At 56.4% G+C, this 19,318-nt stretch overlaps 2 protein-coding genes across 3 annotated transcripts; one reads left to right on the top strand and one right to left on the bottom strand.

Moving 5' to 3' along the window:
• Positions 1 to 2,723: 2,723 nt before the first annotated feature.
• On the top strand, positions 2,724 to 12,525 carry GSK3A (glycogen synthase kinase 3 alpha). Its single transcript, XM_033127580.1, has 11 exons — positions 2,724 to 3,603; positions 5,289 to 5,476; positions 6,861 to 6,944; positions 7,088 to 7,198; positions 8,679 to 8,809; positions 8,910 to 9,016; positions 9,930 to 10,027; positions 10,102 to 10,197; positions 10,617 to 10,803; positions 11,157 to 11,249; positions 11,820 to 12,525. The coding sequence occupies exons 1-11, from the start codon at positions 3,321 to 3,323 to the stop codon at positions 11,891 to 11,893; spliced, it is 1,452 nt and encodes a 483-aa protein (XP_032983471.1). The 5' UTR covers positions 2,724 to 3,320; the 3' UTR covers positions 11,894 to 12,525.
• Positions 12,526 to 12,665: 140 nt separating this feature from the next.
• ZNF526 (zinc finger protein 526) lies at positions 12,666 to 19,275 on the bottom strand. Of its 2 annotated transcripts, XM_033127579.1 has the most exons (3): positions 19,189 to 19,275; positions 17,213 to 17,313; positions 12,666 to 17,126 (listed from the first exon to the last, which is right to left on the bottom strand). In XM_033127579.1, exon 3 carries the CDS (start codon positions 17,107 to 17,109, stop codon positions 15,082 to 15,084), a length of 2,028 nt encoding a protein of 675 aa, XP_032983470.1. In that variant the 5' UTR covers positions 17,110 to 17,126; positions 17,213 to 17,313; positions 19,189 to 19,275; the 3' UTR covers positions 12,666 to 15,081. The 2 variants fall into 2 exon arrangements, with proteins under 2 accessions (XP_032983470.1, XP_032983469.1); XM_033127578.1 differs by lacking the exon at positions 17,213 to 17,313 and having other exon boundaries at positions 19,189 to 19,274.
• Between the last annotated feature and the right edge of the window lie 43 nt (positions 19,276 to 19,318).

The following is a 19,318-nucleotide window of genomic DNA, read 5'->3' as shown; positions in this document are numbered from 1 at the left end:
CTCATCAAGCTAGAAGCTCAGGTTGGGGAGCTCGAATCAGGGATCAACGAGTCAGGAGGAATCCAGGCTTGGAAGTGCTGTTCCAGACAGCTCAGCCACTACCGTGCAGGTGAGGTGCCTGAGGCCCAGAGGCGGGAAGGAGTTTCCCTGAGGCCACACAGCTGCTAAGAGAGTGGGAATTGAGGGCTCAGGGCCTGTTGGACTGGCTTCACTGTGAAACCCCACCCTGTGCGACTCGGGGAAGGAACTGGTAGCTCCTCCCCACTCGCTTCATCCTCATTTCATGCCAGCCAAGGATGGCTGGTCCCAGATTATGTTGGCAGTGAAGAGAGGATCCAGGGCTGGGGTATTAGCAGGAAACCGAGGCTCCCATGGCAGCCTGCGGGCAACTGCTCCCTCTCCTGGGTGATGTAAGTCACTCCCTGGGGTGGGGGCCACTGGGCTATTTCTGGAAGTTGGGATGAGGCATGTCTCCTGGCAACATAGATGCAGCTGAATTGGTGGTGGTGGTGTGATGGAGAAGGGGATGTCATCACGGGGGAGGGGGGAGGACGCTGACTAGTAGTCTCATCTTCTGATTTCAGTACCTTCGAAGCACCTCTAACCAGGTCTAACATGGATTCAAAAGTGCTCAGCTCTAGAACTGCTCAGGTCAGACCAGGTCCAGTCAGACTGGTTGCCCCCAATTCTGGCTGAGCGGGATGTTAGAGGTGGCATCGGGTCTTGAAACCTCCAGCAGCTCCTCTAACCTTTAACGATCCACCTAAATCTGTTCGCAGTTTCTGCAAGACCACACCCTTGCTCCTTACCGCATCCTCCAGGATCTCTGATTCCAAGCAGAAATCCCTTTATAGATCCACGACACTTCATCAATTAATTCACCCCATCAGAGGTCCTTTTATCTATAACACCCAGCACTCACACTGACCCCCAAAGCTCCTTCCTGATGCTTCTCAACCATCCCTTACCCCTTCAGGCACCTCAGAGATCCCCTCAGTCACCAGTAGTTTCTCAGTCTCCCAGAGACCGTTTAAAAACACCCCAAATCCCCTCTGACTTCTCCCCTGGTCCCCAGTAAGAGGCCTTCACTTCTCCAAGGTACCTCTGAGTACCTCCAGACACCCAAAAGCTCCTCAAAGACACAACCCGCCCTGGCACCCCTCAACAAATGTTCTCAAGCCCTATAAATATCCTGGTAAGACTCCCTCCGACTGTTGCCTTCATACTCCCACTGATCCCAATACCCTTGTGGCGGTTGCCTACGCGCGGCCCACTGCGCATGTCCCACGGGTCCAGGCCGTTAAGTAACCGCCACTATCCTGCCCTTCTCCGCTGCCCTTCTGGGCCTTCTTGGTCCAGTGTAGGGTTGACTTCTCAGGGCTTTGGGTCTTGACTCAGATTTTTGCTTTCCGACTCCGAGCTGCCGTCAGAGGGCAGCAGGTACCGTTTGGCTGGGAAACTACAACTCCCAGAAACACCCGCTCCGTGCTGTGTGTGACGCAACCGCATTCATTGAAGGAATAGAAGTGTGTCCGCGCTTTGCCTCTGGTTAATGTAGTCCGAAAGGCCTTTAACGCTACCGTCTGTCCCGGCCCCGGGAGTGGTGGTGGTGGTGTCTGTGCCCATTGGGAATTGTAGTCAGGACTGGACAAAGTGGACGAGACTTTCTTTAGACTTCTGAAGGGTCAGGACAGTTAGCACCAACACTGGATCGGATTAAAGTGAAGTCCAGAGACTCCATTTCCCATCATTCCATGAGGCAGGAGGGGCTGAGGTGATTTCATTCTTGTTCCAAGTATTTCCGGGACACACACGCAAACGCACACGAACTCTGTTTCCCAGCTCCCTTTGGTGCTACCGTCCTTCCGGGTATTAAATCGATAAATGGGGCGACATAAAGCGTGCACAAAACCTAAGGGTACTCTTAGCACCCAACTTCCTCTTTTGGATCCTCCAGGATCCTATAATTTAGGAAGTGGAAAGACGCAAAAAGCTAAGTGGGGGTTCAGGACAAATTGTATTTTTTAACGCTCGGCTCAGCCTCTGGGTGCAAATCACAAAACTAGAAAAAGCTAGATTGTATCCTAAGACTATTGTTCTGAGAAACTGCAGGTAACTGTTTCCTAAGTCGTTTGCACGGGGGTTTTCCTTCCTGTTTTGTGGAAACTTAGAACTTAGAAGGAGTGTTTGGACTCCACTTTCCAGCAGCTCCTAATCGACTTAGGCTCTTTCTTGGGACCTGGAGATGGGGAAGGAGGCGTTGAAACACTCTTCAGTCTCCATAGGAAACTGCCGACTTTCACCTTTCGCTCAGGCTTTCCCGAAGGTACCCACCAATTGGACTCCACTTCCCCGTCAGCGTAGGCAGTCTAGTCTCAAAGTGTCAGGATCCGGTCTGGACTATTCCCCAGCATGCTTCGGGCTCATAGTAGATCCCTCCCCCTCAGTCAATGGGAGACTGCCTGGAACTCCATTTCCCAGAAGACACAAGGGCTCGCTGTAGCAACTGCTCTGAAGCCGTGGTGCTGACTACATTTCCCGGCAGGAACTGCGGCCTAGCGTGCGAGGGAGGAGGAGCGCTATATCTACTCCATTTCCCAGTCTATCTCCGGAACTGCAGTATCCACTTGGGACTTAGGGAATCACATGGGACTCCATTTCCCGGCGTGCTTTGGGAGTCGCTTTACACCTGCAATGCGGTGAGGGCGTGGCGACGACTCCATTTCCCGGCTTGCCTCACTGTCCGAGATCTGCTGGTCCGAGATCTGCGGGTCCTCCTGCGCCGACTCAATTTCCCAAAGTACACCTGGTGCTGGTGGACATACACAGCTAATAGACTTAGTGACCGACTGGACTCCGTTTCCCGGCGTGCATGAGGCCGCTCACCGAGTGGCTGCGACTACATTTCTGAGGTACACTGAACGGTGAGAGGCTCACCGTTGCCGCATTGGAGGAAGTGTGCGACTCTGACTTGGCCTCCCAAAGTGCTTCTGGGTCCGCCGTGGGCACAGTGGATCGATTTATTGCCCAGGACCCTATTTCTCGACGGGCAGCGCGACCCATCATCTCCACGGTCTATTCTGAAGCCTTTGCGGACTCCACTTCCCGGCGTGCCACGCGGCTCTCTCTGGGCCGAGGGCGGTGACGGAGGCGCGGAGGGCAGGCGGACTGCATCTCCCGGTGTGCCCCGCGGCGGGCGCTGGGCCGGAGCCGGAGCCCGAGCGGCGCGGCCTGGAAGAGGCCGGAGGCCGGGGAAGGCGGCGGCAGCGGCGGCAGCTCGGGCAGCCCGAGCCCCGCGGCCTGGGCCTGCGCTCGGTGCCATGAGCGGCGGCGCGCCTTCAGGGGGTGGCCCTGGGGGCTCGGGCCGGGCGCGGACCAGCTCGTTCGCGGAGCCAGGAGGCGGCGGCGGCGGCGGCGGTGGCGGCCCCGGGGGCTCGGCCTCCGGCCCGGGCGGCAGCGGCGGCGGGAAGGCGTCAGTCGGAGCCATGGGTGGGGGCGTGGGGGCCTCAAGCTCCGGGGGTGGCCCCAGCGGCAGTGGCGGAGGAGGCAGCGGCGGTCCCAGCGCGGGCACCAGCTTCCCGCCGCCGGGAGTGAAGCTGGGCCGTGAGTACTAGGGGCGCCCGTGGTGGGTGGAGATGAGGGTTCCTGAAGCCCCTCAATCGTAGATCAGGTTCTTTTATGTGCCCAGATAGGAGCTCGAGGTCATTGTGCCTCCCAAAACTGGGATCTGAGCTCTACTCCTCCCAAAGAAGGATTTGGGGGGTTACCATCACTTGCAGTTTAAGATTAGAATTAGTTACCGTAGAAAAACCAGGGGTCACAGGTTCCTGTTATTCTAGTATCAAGGTCTTGGGTCCTTGAGGCTTCAAAACAGGGATCTGACGTTGCCATCCATTAGAGAACAGGATCAGGGGTCATCGTCACTTACGAATGAAGCTCAAGGGTTATTGTTCCCGAAGAGAACAAGAATAAAAACACCACCACCCGAAAAGGGGCTCTGAATTTGTTCCCCTTCAAAGGATGGGATTTGGAGTGAATATTGTTTAGAAGCAGGTATTTGGAGTTACTGTGTCCCCAAAGATCAGGGCTAGGGCTTTCCAAACCTGGTACCTAGGTCATCTTCCCTTTTAAAACACAAAGTTTGGTATCATTACCTGTTCATAATATGTAGAATTGTTCCCCCAATGGTAGAAATTAATGGTTGCTGCTTTTTAGAAATAAGGACAGAGTGGGAGTCAGTATCTCCATCAGATCAAGTCACGGTCCCTGTTCTTAAAACATGGCTTGGTGGGTCTCCTTTCACAAAAATGGAATGAGGGCAGGAGAGAGTCACAATTCCCCATAGAATATGGATCTGGTTATACCCCTTTCGTTATTCTGAGGTGTGTCATTGGCTCTGGAAAAAGACCTACGTAGAATCACCTCTGACAAAAGAAGGTGTCAACTGGTCCCTCAACATGGATTTGATTCATCAATGACCCCTTTTCTTTGGGGAACCTTTCCTCACTTTCCCAAAGAAAAGGGGTCCCTGTCCCCAAAGAATGCTACCAAAGTTTGCTGCCATTCAGAAACCAGAACTGGGAATTACAGCTTTTCTTTGAAGGATGGAAGCTGGGCTAGCCCCTTGGTTATAGAGATCAGGTTCACCAGTCTCACAATTTGGTGCTTGTCCATTAGGGTCCACCCTCATGCTGGAAGGGGTCTGGGGCTCTGGGCTGTACAGGTGAGGTCAGGTCAATGCCTTCTCTAATCCCAAAGTATTTGGATTAGGGCTAACTGTCCCCAAAAAGTGAGAATCAGGGCACTAGCACGCTCATGCCAGGAGGAGTCATTCATTCCTGTCACCAAAAACCACTGGTGAAGTTACCAGCTCCACCAGGGAGTGTGTAGAGGTCACTCTGCCCTGAGCTGTGAGGAAGGTTAGTGCTTTTCTAAAGTAGAAGTACCTCAGGATTACCACTTGAGTGGAAGAGGTTAGGTCAAGGCTTTCCCCAGTCAGGAGGGCCCAGAGGGCAGTAAACTTCAGAGTGGATTGGGAGTGTCGGTGTCTCCTTAGACCAAAAGGACCCAGTGGTTTGCTGCTTACTAGAAATGGAGATGAAAGGTCTGCAAGAGGTTTAGATGTCAGTATCCTGGGGGAGGGTACTGGGAGGAGAGGGGAAAGGAAAAAGGGACAGAGAGGCCCCAGAAAGCTACCTGTAGTGATTCCCCTCCCTCCCACAGCCCCAGGAGGGGATGGTGGCAAGAGGGGAAAGGTCAGTGGGTTTTGTGTCCCCTTTGTTCCCCAGGTGACAGCGGCAAAGTGACCACAGTGGTAGCCACTCTAGGCCAAGGCCCGGATCGCTCCCAGGAGGTGGCTTACACAGACATCAAAGTGATTGGCAATGGCTCATTTGGGGTCGTGTACCAGGCACGGCTGGCAGAGACGAGGGAACTGGTAGCCATCAAGAAGGTTCTTCAAGACAAGAGGTTTAAGGTAGCTTGGGGGGCGCGGCACGGGTGAGGACATGGAGGCTTGACTGGGCATGACTGGTGAGAGAGCCCCAGAAGCACTGGCCTTAGGGTTCTACAGAGGATCTTAGCATGGGCCCGAGGAGAAGGGAGAGAAGAGAGTGAGTTGTGTGGAAGATGGGAATATAGATTCCAGCAGAGCCCAGAGCTGACATTTATTGGGCTTTTCCTCTTTGTAAGGGCTTTGCAGGTGAGTTTTTGTTTAATTTACATAAAGGTTCGCTGAAGGTAGATACTATTGTTATTCCCATTTCAAGTAAGCAGAAGCTGGAAACTGAGACTCAGATAAGAGAATTGCCAAAGGTCAAGACTAGCATCTGATTCCCAAGTCCTCTACCTTTACGGAGTTAAGCTTCTGCTTAGAGGGGAAAGGAAGCTGGGGGAGCTGATTGAGTGTGTTAGCAAAGGCCTTGCTGTGCCGCAGATAAGTAGGGGGTGGGATCCAGCCTGCGCAGCAGCTCTCACCAAACCACGTGCCTTGCTGTGGGGCTGTGTCCCCCTGAGGATGGGGTGTCCTTCCCTCATCCCCTATGAGCGAGTGGAAGCTCAGGGAATGAGGAGATGGAGGAGTGGAAGTTGAGGGATAATTGGTGTTTGACGGACAGCATTTTGGAGCCTGGGCTAGTAGGGACGTAGGAGAACTGAGCCCAGGCTGGGGAGCCAGGTCAGGCCCTGGGTCTTGGCAGTCAGGCCTCTCGGCAGGGGGAGCTCCAGGGTGTCCGTCAGTACTGGATTCGTGTTGAGTCCCAGAAGTCAGAGAGATCCGAGGACGGGAAGTTCTGAGGCTCCGGAGGGGAACAGAATAGGGAAGAGGGCCGAGACCACCAGCCTGCTGGGAAGAGGCTGAGGCTGGATCCCCTCGGGGAAGATGAGAATTAGAAGCCTGGAGTCTGGGACTCAGGATCCAAGCCAGGGTTCAAGGGCCCAGATGCCTCCAAGGGAAGCAATAGGGAAGAGTGGGGACCGGGATGAACTGGATGGCCACTACTCGTCTGTTGTTGCTTTTGCTATGCAGGGAGGCTGGCCTAATGTGGCCACATTGCCTGGTTTCTCAAGAGAAGGCTCAAAGCTGGATTTATTTATCCGTGAAGTTACTTGATTTTCAAATGTCAGCAATAAATCAAACATTTTAAAAGAGGGGGCTGAAGAAAGCACATCTTTTGTTTGAGGGGGATGGGTTGGGGGTGAGGAGTTAGGGGCTTCCCCAGGGGCGCCTTGGAGCTGGGACACAGGGAGTAGCTGCATGGCTCTGTTGGCAGGAACACGGGAGTAGGGCTCTGGTCAACAGTGCTAGGACTGGGAGGCGGAGCAAGCTGGCGCTTTTCTGAGGCTCTCCCTTTGTCCCCAAGAACCGAGAGCTGCAGATTATGCGGAAGCTGGACCACTGCAATATCGTGAGGCTGAGATACTTTTTCTACTCCAGTGGGGAGAAGGTGAGACTTCGGGGGTCGGTGGAAGCCTCCATCTTCACTCCACCCGTTTTTCTGCCTGCCTTTCTCATGACTGCCAGTCCTTCCCCCGTTCCCCACAAACTTGCCCTCCCCCCTTTCTCACACCTCTCATTTGCTCTCTGCAGAAAGACGAGCTTTACCTAAACCTGGTGCTGGAATACGTTCCCGAGACAGTGTACCGGGTGGCCCGCCATTTCACCAAGGCCAAGTTGACCATCCCTATCATCTATGTCAAGGTGGGCAGGCAGGCCAGCTGCTGGGCCCAGGCCCACAAAGCCAGGGGCTTTGGGCCCTCCCGCCTCTGTGGGTTTCCATTGGTCTCTGGAGGCCACATGTTCCCTGTTCCCATACCCCCAGAGATGGAGCTTGCCAAATGCAGGGCCTGACTGAATCAGGGAGGCAGGCTGACGGCTGGGAGGCGGCGAGGGACCTACTCGGGTCCATACTGGGAGCCCAGTGGCACCAGTAGTGTTGGCTCAGAATCAGGGGGTGGTGACCAAGAATACAGAGAGGGAGACGCTGAGGTGAGAGCCTGGTAGAGGGGTGGGAAGGAGGCAGGGCTGGAGGAAGGTTAGTTTAGTGTCCACAGAGCCAGGAAAGCATGCGTCTTCATCCGTCACCTGTGCAGTTCATTCCCCAGTGCCTGGTGCTGAGCCCTGGATGTTTCCATCCCTCAGCAGGTGTTTGAATGAATGAATGAGGGAATGAATAAATGAGCGAACAAGCCAGCTTAGGGATGATGTGGCGAACAGAGGCTGGGGGTCCTGGTGATGCATGGGGCTCTGCCAGTGGTTAGTGCTATGCGACCTCAGCTCCCGGGAGGGGAGTTCTCTGGTTTGCTGACTGTCCTGTGGCTGCCTGTCTCATGGCTGCCTCAGCAATGAACAATTCCAGAGGCCCAGTCGATTAAAACCCAGGCTGTGTTCCTGAAGACTCTCAGTTTAACAGTAGACAAGTGTCATTACAGAGAGTTAGAAAAATACTGGCAGTTGCCATACTAGAATAAGCACAGGGAATTCTGGAAACAATTCTTGCCCCAGCTGTGCTTGCTTTGGGGCAGGAAGGGTGAAGGAAGGCTTCCAGGAGGAGCCCAGGGATAGGCGAGGACATGGCATCTCTGGCCAAGGGCAGCAGGAACAAAGGAGGAGGGGGCCCAGGAAGCAGGCCTGAGCAGTTATTACTTGCCAGGCACTGGTCTAGCCCCCGGGGGATGTGGCAGTGATGAAAATACAAAGCCGCTTGCGCCCTGGGCGCTTATGTTCCAGTCAGTGGGAGGGCAAACGACTGCTCGCCAGTGGTGTGACCGGTGAATGAAGGAGGCTGAGCCCTCCAGCCAGTGGCTTTGGTTCGTGGGGAGCAGACTCCTTAGCCTGCTTTCAAACAAGGCTTTCCTGATGTCTCTGTCTTACTTATCAGGCTTCTGCTGAGGTGTAGGATCGAAGCAGTAGTTCTCAAAGTGGGGACCAGCACCAGCACTGGGGGCTTGTTGCCACAGCCCCTTCCCGAACTTACCGAATCAGAAACTCCGGGCGGGGACCCGTTTTAGCTAGGCCTCTGAACGACTCTGACGCACACTAACGTTTGAGAACCAAGAGGCGGCAGGACAGCTTTCAAGTCTGGGGGACGGGGCCTGGAAGGACTCTAGGCCGAGGGTGGAGCAGTGGCGTGGAAGGGGGAGAGCGGGCCTGGAATTCTGCTGTCCCCTGCCTGTCCCAGGTGTACATGTACCAGCTCTTCCGGAGCTTGGCATACATCCACTCCCAGGGCGTGTGTCACCGCGACATCAAGCCTCAGAACCTGCTAGTGGACCCTGATACCGCTATCCTCAAGCTCTGCGATTTTGGCAGGTGGGCCTGACCCCGGGGTGTGCTGGGCGGCTGAAGGAGAAGGGGTGAGGTGGACCCTGACCCTTGCCTTGTGTTTCCTCCTGCCCACCTCTTCCCACAGTGCAAAGCAGCTGGTCCGGGGAGAGCCCAACGTCTCCTACATTTGTTCTCGCTACTACCGCGCCCCAGAGCTGATCTTTGGAGCCACTGATTACACCTCGTCCATCGGTCAGACTTTCAGGAGGGTGGGGGTAGGGATGGCTGTCATGGCAGTTTTTGAGTTCTGTTGCCTCTGCTGGGCTTGGTGATAAAAGCTTCACGTCTGTTCTTTCATGCAGTCCTCAAACTTAGGAGGGCTGTGTTGTTACATGCTTCTTTACAGGTGAGCAGGCTCAGGCTTAGAGCGGTGAGGACACCTGCCCGCAGTCTCCCCACTGGGACTTGGCAGGTTGGGCTTTGAAAGTGACCTGACTCCAAAGTCCATACTGGCTCTGGAACCTCCAATCAGTCCTCTCTTCTCATCCCAAGAGAGGGGCTGAGGGTGACCTGGGGGGAGTCTGAGGTGACCCTTTGCCACCGTGAGGGTGTGACCTACTCAGAGCCTGTGTCCCTCCCTGTTGGGGGGATGACGGTGCCACGTTCCAGGCATGAGGAGGGCGTGATGGGCTTGGAGAACATTCATCGGCAGTGTGAGGTGGTCCTTAGGAGGGAACCTGTGCTGTGGCAGGTGAAGGTACAGACCAGAGAGGGGTGAGAGTATCGGGCTCCAGCAGTTCCTGTGGGCTAGGGAGTGAGCAGGGCAGCCCAGAACTTCCGACTCTGTCTTTCTGAGGTCCAGAGAACATAGCTGCCTGTTCCCGGCCTGTTGGGCTGTCCTCCAAGGCTGGAGGCAGAGAAAGGGTTTACTGGGGGTCGCCGAGCAGAGGGAGACAGCGAGGGGCGGAAACACCTGGACAGGAGACTGCAGTGCAGTCAGGCAGAGCTGAAGGTTCACAGTCGGGCCCCAGGGTTCCCAAACTGGGTGCTTCCTCTCTGAGCCAAGAAAATGGGGCTCCTGGCCCCTTTCAGGATGACCATGAGGGACAGAAGTGTTTGTAAGGGGAGGGCATGGCAGCCCTGACTCTTCCCCGTTCCCCTTTAGATGTGTGGTCAGCTGGCTGCGTGTTGGCCGAGCTCCTCCTAGGCCAGCCCATCTTCCCCGGGGACAGCGGGGTAGACCAGCTGGTGGAGATCATCAAGGTGAGGGCAGGCTGGGGGGCGGGGCGGGGCTCAGGGGGAGGGCCCTCGGCTTAGGCTCCTCTCTTGCCCTACAGGTGCTGGGAACACCAACCCGGGAGCAGATCCGAGAGATGAACCCCAACTACACGGAGTTCAAGTTTCCCCAGATTAAAGCTCACCCCTGGACAAAGGTGGGGCAGGGCTAGGGGCTCAGGCAGCATGGCTGACATCCCCACTGGACGCCAACTGGTCTGCGGACCTGGCTATGGAGGCATGGCTTGGGAACGGGCTAATAACGCTCATGATTTCAGTTTATGGAATTTCCTGTCCTCCAAAAGTTGAGAACCCACAGTAGTCTAGAGTCTTGTTTTTCTGGTGGGGAAGCAGGCTCACAGCAGGGCGCATACAGCCATACATAGGACCTGACGGGCTGCTCACGTGATAAAAACTGAGCTCCTCTTCAATGGCTGTGCCTCAGTTTCCTCATTTGGAAAGTGGGTTTGTGGGAGGTGGGCAGTCACATTTGATGCGGGCACTGCGGCAGTGGAGTGGAGTATGCCAGTGGCTGGGGTGTCGCACCCTCATGACTCGTGCCCCTCCTCCCCCCAAGGTGTTCAAATCCCGAACGCCGCCCGAGGCCATCGCACTCTGCTCTAGCCTGTTGGAGTACACACCGTCCTCGAGGCTCTCCCCACTGGAAGCCTGTGCCCACAGCTTCTTTGATGAACTGCGATGTCACGGAACCCAGCTCCCCAACAACCGCTCGCTTCCCCCGCTCTTCAATTTCAGTCCTGGCGGTGAGGACGCGGCCTGGGATCTGGGGAGCTGGAGGGGCGGCCACAGGTGGTGGGAAAGACCTCAGTGTCGGGGACGGGAGAGGGGAGCTGAGGCCGGGTGACAGGGAAGGCCTGGGGCGCCGGAGAGGCTGCCCTGACTGGGGAGACCCTGAACCTGCTTCCCCCACACTCTTATTTCCTGTGTGAGGCTCTTTATAGTTTTTCATTTAAAGCGTTCAGTGGCTACATGGATGTGTCCACATACATGTATTACCAAGAGCTAGAGCCCCGCTCAGTGCCCCTTTCTGATCCCAGCTGGGTCTCCAGGCATCCTGCTCTGCCCCCTGACTGGGCATGTGCATTCCTATCTCTAGAACTCTCCATCCAGCCATCTCTCAACGCCATTCTCATCCCTCCTCACTTGAGGCCCCCGGGGGGCACGGCCACCCTCACCCCATCCTCACAAGGTAAGTTGGGGTAAAGCAACATTTCTCAGCCTGGGCGGTGGGCTTTTCTCACAGCCCCTGAGTCTCCTGCAGGTACTTGGGAATTGCTGACGGTTTGATGGTGTCGAAAGCATTTTGTACAGCGTGTGAATGACCACCTGTGTTGGGCATCACTGCCTATACGTGTTTGTGTTGAAATGCTAACTGGAAAACCAAAGACATGTTTGGCCTGCACAAACAAAACAAACAGTTGAATTTATTGCCTATATTTAAAAATTGGGGCCATTTCATGTACAAATCCAGATTTCCTGTTTCTCTTGGGGAAAGAAAATCAGATGGGGCAGCAGTGGGCCTGCCTGTCCTCAGGGCTGAGTTCCAGCTGCCCCCTTTGCTGTGGGGCCGGGCTCTCTGGTGAGTCACTCAGTGACCAACATGGCCCTTTGGCATTTGAGTTTGCAACCCTGGACCTAAAGTGACAGTTGTCAGTTTCTGATGTAGCATCCCACAGTGACTTCCTGTTCTTGGGGGCTGGGCGGGAGGAGGTGGGTCTGAAAGGCAAAGGCTAACTGTCTGCTCCTTCCTCCCCCTCAGCTTTAAGTGAGACTCAGACCAGCTCAGAATGGCAGTCAACCGATGCCACAGCTCCCCTCACTAACTCTTCCTGAGGGCCCCGCCAACTACCCTTCCATCTGGGAGCCCCGAGTGGGGCTGGGAAGGGGGGGGGCACAGCCCATCAAACTCCTGCCCTGGCTGGGCCCCTAGACTAGAGGGCAGAGGTAAAGAGTCCCTGTACCCGCCTCCTGGGCCTCCCTCACCAGCCTCACCCCTATGGTGGGCTTTTTAAGAGGATTTTAACTGGTTGTGGGGAGGGAAGAGAAGGAAGGATGGATGGGGTTGGGGGGCATGAGGACCTCTTACCCCCTTGGCCCCGGCCCCTCTCCCCAGGCCTCCACCTCCTCCAACCGCCCTCCCCTCCTGTGTCCCTTGTAAATAGCACCAGACCAGCCCCTCTCCTCTTCCCTTTCCTGGCCCCCCGGTGTAAATAGATTGTTATAATTTTTTTCTTAAAGAAAATGTCGATTCGCACCATCCAACCTGGCCTTTCCCCCTCCTACAGCTGTGTCCCCCTCCGACAGCTGTGTTCCCTTATTATCCTCTGCCCTAGGTCTCCTCCCTCCTCTCCTCACCCTGGAGGGCTAGGGGGCGGAGTGGGGGGCGCTCCTGATGTCTTAGTTTCCACAGTAAGGTTTGCCTGTGTACAGACCTCCGTTCAATAAATTATTGGCATGAAAACCTGTTCCCGTCTGGCTGTCTGTTTCCGGAGGTGAGGGAGGTGCCTGGTGGGCTGCATCTCAGGGGACAGGGTAGAGTGAACCCAGGCTGGGCCATCGGGAGCCTGCGTCCAGGTGCTGGCTCAGGTGCCCAGCCTTCCTGTGGGGGGAGAGCTGGTTTGGCGTATCCATGGCAGAGGCCTAGGAGGAGCCTGCCCCCTCGACCTAGCTGGAACCATTTGCTTCCATCCAGGGAGGCATTTTCACCCCCTAGGTGACATGTGAGAACTGGGGATCTGAGAGGTCGTGGCCACAGAGCCTAAATGGCACAATCAGGATATGAACAAAGAGCTCTCCCTGTCTCAGCCTGTGCTGGCTGCCGCGTCAGGGCCCAGAGGACACAAAACCAGCCCGGTGTAGACTCAGTGGGCATGCGTGGGGGCAGATCCCCAAGCCTCATTTCCATGTCTCAAACGGATGGAGGGAAGGTTGGTGTCTAGAGAGCCTGGCTCTTACCCTCACTTACAAACATGCTGGAGCCAGATGGTGGGGCCATGGGCGGAGGGAAATGGCACCTCCTCCACATGGTACCAGCAGTAGGCGAGGGCAGAGGCCCCAGAAGTAGAAAGGGGACTTGGGAGGAGCAACTGATGTGCTCCATGGGTGAAAAGAGTGAGAGTAGTTTCACATCTATTCCAGAGGGAGTTCAAGGTTGGTTCTGTGGCATGTGGGCTTTTGTCTGCTCAGGCCAGCCCCAAGGGCACTTGCCTACTGCCCAGAGCAAATCCTGGGCCCCCTTGCTCAACACCACCCAGGTATCACCTTGTTCATAAGACGAATACATACAGCAGGTGGACTGGAGGGCAGGAAGGCTGGTCTGGGCGAGGGGCAGACCTCGGGCTCCTACCCCGCCGCTCACACCCAGTCGGCCACGAGGTCACCCAGGGTGTCCCTCACCCTCTCACCCCCACAGCCTCGGCCCAGCTCTGGCCCCATCCTCTCCCTCCTGGACCATCTCTGGCCTCCCCCTCACTCCACCCACCCTGACCTCAGGGACCCCTAACCCCTAGTTATGATCCTCATCTCCTTAAACTGCCCCAGCTTCTTAACTGGGCTTTGACGGCCTTCCCAGGTCGGGCCTCCCTCTCAGACAGCTCAGCCCTGCCCCATTTTGCCTCACCTGCCAGAACACCAGGGTCTGCAGAGGCCTGGGAGGCGCCTGCCCCCCAGACCTGCCGTAACCATCTTCCATCTAGAGGGAAGAACTGGCACCCCAGGGAAACTGAAAAGGTGGTGGATCCCTTCCTGCTCCCAAGACCTTTGATCTTTTGAGGGCCCCCTCAAACCCCAACTGCTTTGCTCTGTGACACCAGCTCACCTTTCCTCCAGTTACAAAGAATCCTCTGAGCCCCCAGCCCCTGCATGGGTTTCAGGTTGTGATCACTCGGCAGCACTGGTTACCGACATGGGCTGAAAGGACCACCTCCATGCAAATCTCAGTGACCCCGCTGCCTATCTGTGAGAACTTGGGCAAGTCTCTGCCCATTCTCTCATCTGTATAACAGGGATAACCGCGAGATCAGCTCCCAGGCTTGTTTGGATCATAATACATGTCTAGTAACTGCGGTGCCTGCCACGGCTAGGCAGTCAAATGTTCGCTGTTGTAGTTGTGAATAACTGGACGGTCTCCAAGTAGACCAAGAACTCAGCCTCCTTGCAGTGCTGTCTGCCTGGAATGTTCTCTTCCGCTAGCAGAGTCCTACCTCTTCTAGGAAGTCTCCCACCACGGAGCTCTGCTCCCTGCTCTGGGACCCACTGTCCTGCACATCCCCACCGTGGCCCCAAAGAACCTGTCTGCCCCCCAGGGGCAGGGCAGAGGCCTGACTCGTCTCTCAGGTCCAGCAGTGCCCAGCTCGTGGGAAAGAGGCCTTAGGACACCCAGGCTGAGAATCAGTGAGACACGCTCAGAGAGCAAGGCCCTCTGTATTGGGGCGTGTTACGGCTATTCCACCGCGGGCCCCCTGGGCAGGTCTGGCCCCCGTGCCTGGCTCATTCCTGGGGCTCAGCGTGACCCAGTCTGCAGCCGAGCACCTGGGCACTTACAACTTTCCTCTCACATTGTCAAAAGTGAGATGAAGGGAGCCCAGAGCAGTCAAGTGTCTTCCTCCACTAGGCAGAGCCGAGTCCAGGGAAGGCTAGGGCAGGGGGGACAAGCAGAGGACCTGAAGAGGTATGTAACAGTGCCCAGCACAGACCTGGCAAGTGGCCGGGGCTCAGGAAAGGTTCCCTGAGCTTGCTGGGTAGCAGGGTGATGCAGAGCAAACAGCCTTGGCAAACCTGCTTTGCAATGTAGTGGGGTTACCTGGGACAGATCTTGTCTCAGAGCTTCAGTTTCCCCTCAGGCAGAGAAAGGTGACAAGAGAAACCTGGCAGGCTGTGGAGGAGTCAGCGGGTAAGGCCAGGGTACATCCTGGTACCTGGTGGGCACCAGAGTGGCTTGCCAGGGTGTAGTCCCATTTCTCCCTACAGGTGACCACACTTGCTGCTGCAACCAAACTCTTTTATTGCTGCTCTTAGCTGTGTCACATGAAGGCCGTGTCCAACTGCAACAGCCCGCTGGCTTCACTGGCCCCCAGTGCTGCCTGGCACAGCTGCAGCGTGTCCTCAAGGGCCAGTGGCTGGGACGTCTCGATGATGGCGATGGTCTCCCCAAGCTCGGTGCACATGATAGTCTGCTGAGGCTCCGGGGGCGGGGGCGGGGCGGGAGGCGGTGATCTGGGTTGCAGTGTCATCGTACGAGCTCGCGCATGGACCCGCTGATGCAGTCGCAGACCAGCCATGGCGCGGAACCAGCGGCCGCAGGTCCCGCAGTAGTAGGGGCTCTTGTTGTAGAGACCGGTGATGGGGAGGCGGGGCGCGCGGGCGAAGGCCACCGGCCGCAGGTGCAGCCTCCGGTGCTGCTGCAGGTTGGAGCTCTGCGTGAAGCGCTTGCCACAGTCCAGGCACTGGTAGGGACGCACGCCCGTGTGGGTCAGCTGGTGGCGGCTGAGGTTGGCCAGAGAAGCAAAGGTCTTGCCACAGGAGTGGCACTGGAAGGGCCTCTCGCCCGTGTGCGTCCGCAAGTGGTTGTGCACGTGGACCAGCTTCTTGAAGCCCTTGCCACAAACCCCGCAGCAGTGTCGCCGCTCGGGGGGTCCATGCACTGTGCGTCGGTGCCGGGAGAGGCGCGAGGTGGAGGAGAAGGATTTGGAGCACTGTGGGCAGGGCAGCTGGGTGGGCGGGGCGGGGGGCGGGGGCGGGGGTGGAGGCTCGGCACCAGCCGGGGAGGCCCCTGCTGTGGTGGGGGGCGCCCCGCTCTTGCCTGCGTGGGTACGCCGGTGGTAGAGGAACTTGGTCATGTTGCTGAATGTCTTGCCGCAGCGGCAGCGATGCAGTGGGTTGCTGGTGTGGGCCCGCCGGTGCGCCACCAGCGTGAGTTCTGTGCTGAAGCCGCGACCACAGTCCACGCAGAGGTAGCGGGCTTCGCCACGGTGCAGCCGCAGATGCTGCTCCAGTGAGGCTGCTTTTTTGAAGACCTTGAAGCAGGTTGGACATTCGTGGGTGCCACCGACGTGTGCCCGCCCGTGAGCCAGCAGCCGGTTTGCGGAGCTGAAGCTGCGCTGGCACTGGCTGCAGCGGAAGGGGTGGGTGGTTGACGCGGAGGCTCGGGATGCCAACCGGTGTCTGCGGCGCGCCCCTGCCGAGGCCCAGTGCTGGGGATAATCCTCACAGCCCTGGGCCCAGCCAGCTGCGGTCTTGCCGCCTCCCACACTATCGCCACCAAGCTCTGCAGGCCCTGCTGCCTCCTCTTCCTCCTCCGTCTCTTCATCCTCTTCTTCACCCTCCTCACACCCCTCCTCCTCCTCCAGCCCATTCCGTTCCTCTTTCTCTAGGGAGTCAAAGTGGGTGCCTTGATGTTCCAAGAACTCCTCAGGGGTGGCACAGAGGGTGCAGCACTCAGGACACTCGTAGGGCTCCATCTGGACTTCCGGTGGAGCAGGGGGTGGAGGTGGTGGTGTTGGGGGAGGCAGAGGGGGTGGCACTGGCGCTTCGGCTGCTGCAGTGGAAAGGTGCTGGGCCTTTCGATGAGCTACCCACAGTTCTGGTGAGGGGAACAGCTCCTGGCAGTCCCCACACTGGTACTGGATCTGGCTTGCAGACTCCCGGAGGTGGGCGTCCTGGTGGGCCAGGAGCTCACCATGGGAGAGGATGAGCTGGCTGCACTCACCACACTGGAAGGGCCCATCCGCAGCACCTGGCACTAGCTCTGGCTCCAGGCCAGCATCCGGGGTGGTCAGCGCCTCCTCCTCGGTGACAGTGGGCACGTGCTGCTCCTGGTGTGAGATGACTTCCTCCAGTGTGTTATAGAGGCTGCCACACTCAGAGCACATGAACTGGTGGTGCTGGAAGAAGAGGGATGAGGCAAGGGCCTCCCCAGCCTTCATCTCAGTCACCTCTGTTGACATCTCCATCATTTCCCCAAAGACCGGTATAGACATCTCCATTGCCCCTGGGGACATCTGTGTGGCCATCTCGGCCATCTCAGCCACCTCAGCCACCACCTCTGCCATGGTGGGGAAGGCAGTGCCTGGAGAAAGAAGGGAGCTGGTGAGACACCAGGAATCCAAGAGAGGGAGGATGTCTCAGGAGTTTCCTTGCCATCATGTCACTCACCAGCCTTTATCAGTCAGCGAGTCTGGATCCAGTGTTTATGTCTCAGTCTTCAATGAACCTGTGACTCTGAAGCTGACACATGCCCCAAGGTGGCCAGGCATCTGCAGGAGAGAGACAACCCTCCTCAGTCTGGCCTCTGATACTGCCCTTCTTACCCAGAGGGCCAGTCACACCCTTTCTGAGAACACACGTATTTTGGGGCCTCTTGGCTTTTGCCCGCAGTGCCCTCTCCGTGCAGCACCTTTCCTCCTTCTACACGGAGACACGGAGGTGCAGTAAAGCAAAGTGATTAAGAGCTGAGGTCCTGGAACCAGACTGCCCTTGGCCTGAATCTGAGGTCCATCACTTACTTCCTCTCTCTGGGACGGTTTTCTCACTTGTGAAATGGGGCTAAAAGTAGTACTGACCACGAAGTCCCTGGTACTTGATACAGGTTAGACAGTAGCACTTGTAGTTATCCAGAAATGCTTTTGGACCCTACGTCTTTGATGCTGCTATTCCTTCTGCCAAGAAAGTTTCTCCTCTTTTTGTCTAGCAAACTCCTCCCCAGCATTTTCTTTGTGAAACCTTTTCTGACAACATGTCTACATCCTCAGGCTAGTGGCCACTCCCTTCTCCTTGGAGTTCCTATGGTATCCTGTGCCACCTCTATCATAGCCCTTATCGTGAACTTGGGATGAAGTCTCTGTGCTCCTCACTGAGCTTGTAGTCAAGACAGATTCGTTGTAGGGGCTGCTGTCACCAACAAAACCACTGACCAGTGTCAAGGATTTTAACTTTTGAACTTTTCTCTATGTGCCCCATCTGCCCTTCTGGATGTGTGGGCTCAACCCAACCTAGGACTCTTCACATAGCAGGGACTCAAGGTCCCTTTGGCAAATGACTACCTCCCTCACAGGCCTAGGAGCTAATTTTCCGAATTCAGTCTCCACCTTCTCTCTCTCTTCTTCAACTCATCTGCTAGTGCCAGAAGGCAGGTGGAGTTCAGCCTGACACACAAAAGTTGCTCATGGTAAACTCCCAGAGGTCAGGGATTTTAGTCTGTTCGTCACTGATATATTTCTAGTACCAAGAACAATGCTTAGCACACAGCAGGCACTGAGTAGATATTTAGGGAATGGATAATGCTCCCTCAGGAAGTGAGTCCCTGGGAGTTTAAATGTTCCTGTGCTCATTCCACTTCTCCCAGCAGACCAACTCTCCTATTTGAGCATGAACTCCCACAGTAACTATCCAGCACAGGGCCGTACTTTCAGTTGGTGCCCAATAAATGCTCCTTGAGTAAATGATTCACTAAAAGCCCAGAACTAAACTTTCCTTAACTCCTTCACTAATTTTTGAGTTGCCAGGGCCCTGCACACAATAGCCATTCAATAAAGCATCTTCCTGGAAGTAGTGAACCAGGTGCCTGAGAGTTTAATTTTTCCTTGTTTACAGCCCCACTCCAAACAGGGAATTCCTCTAGGACGCAGGTAAATGTGTGGTGTAAGGCTTACACAAAGTAGGCACTCAGTAAATGTCCCTCTCGAAGGTGTCCCGACAGACCTAACATTTGAACTTTCCTCGTTTACATTACCTCCTTACCAATCTTGGATTGTGAAGTTTTGGGGGCTAGGAATGGGGGCTTTCAATACAGCAGATCAGTAAGTCCTTCCAGGAAAGAACCCACCAGGGGCCTGGAAGTTCAACTTTCCCGCTATACAGCGACACATCCCTTTTCTCTGGCCAGACATATCAACTCCACAACCTAAGAGCTCCCTGCGAGGAGTGGGGAGCCGGCGAGCTCAAGCGTAGGGTCCTGCACACCGCGGGAGCTCAATCAATGCTCCAGGGCATTTAGGAAGAAGCGCTCTCCTTCCACTCCGCGCCGCTCCCGCCCTAGCGCAGGCCCCAGTCCTCTTCAACCCCCGGTGTCCCCTTCGTTCTCCCTCCACCCTCTCCGTACGCCCAGCGCTGCCTTCCCGCGGCGCCCTCACCAGTCTCTCTCGTCTCCTGCAGCCCCCGTCGCTCTTGACACAGACCCTCTGCTCCTGGCGTGCGGGACCCCTCACTATCCACACCTCCCATTGGGCGGCGCCCTTACTCGTGGCGACCAATCGGAGCCGG

This window comes from Rhinolophus ferrumequinum, chromosome 15, assembly GCF_004115265.2.
Source record: "Rhinolophus ferrumequinum isolate MPI-CBG mRhiFer1 chromosome 15, mRhiFer1_v1.p, whole genome shotgun sequence".
Taxonomy (NCBI): Eukaryota; Metazoa; Chordata; class Mammalia; order Chiroptera; family Rhinolophidae; genus Rhinolophus; species Rhinolophus ferrumequinum.
Note: the sequence above shows the minus strand (reverse complement) of the source record. Positions and strands in the feature narration are given on the sequence as shown.

What these genes read in the sequence shown, in the direction of transcription:
- GSK3A (XM_033127580.1), top strand. Translation starts at nt 3,321, where the DNA reads ATGAGCGGCGGCGCGCCTTCAGGGGGTGGCCCTGGGGGCTCGGGCCGG. An exon ending in GCCGGGAGTGAAGCTGGGCC is followed by an intron (nt 3,604 to 5,288) that starts GTGAGTACTAGG and finishes TTTGTTCCCCAG; the next exon opens with GTGACAGCGGCAAAGTGACC. An exon ending in CCTCACCCCATCCTCACAAG is followed by an intron (nt 11,250 to 11,819) that starts GTAAGTTGGGGT and finishes CCTCCCCCTCAG; the next exon opens with CTTTAAGTGAGACTCAGACC.
- ZNF526 (XM_033127579.1), bottom strand. Translation starts at nt 17,109, where the DNA reads ATGGCAGAGGTGGTGGCTGAGGTGGCTGAGATGGCCGAGATGGCCACA.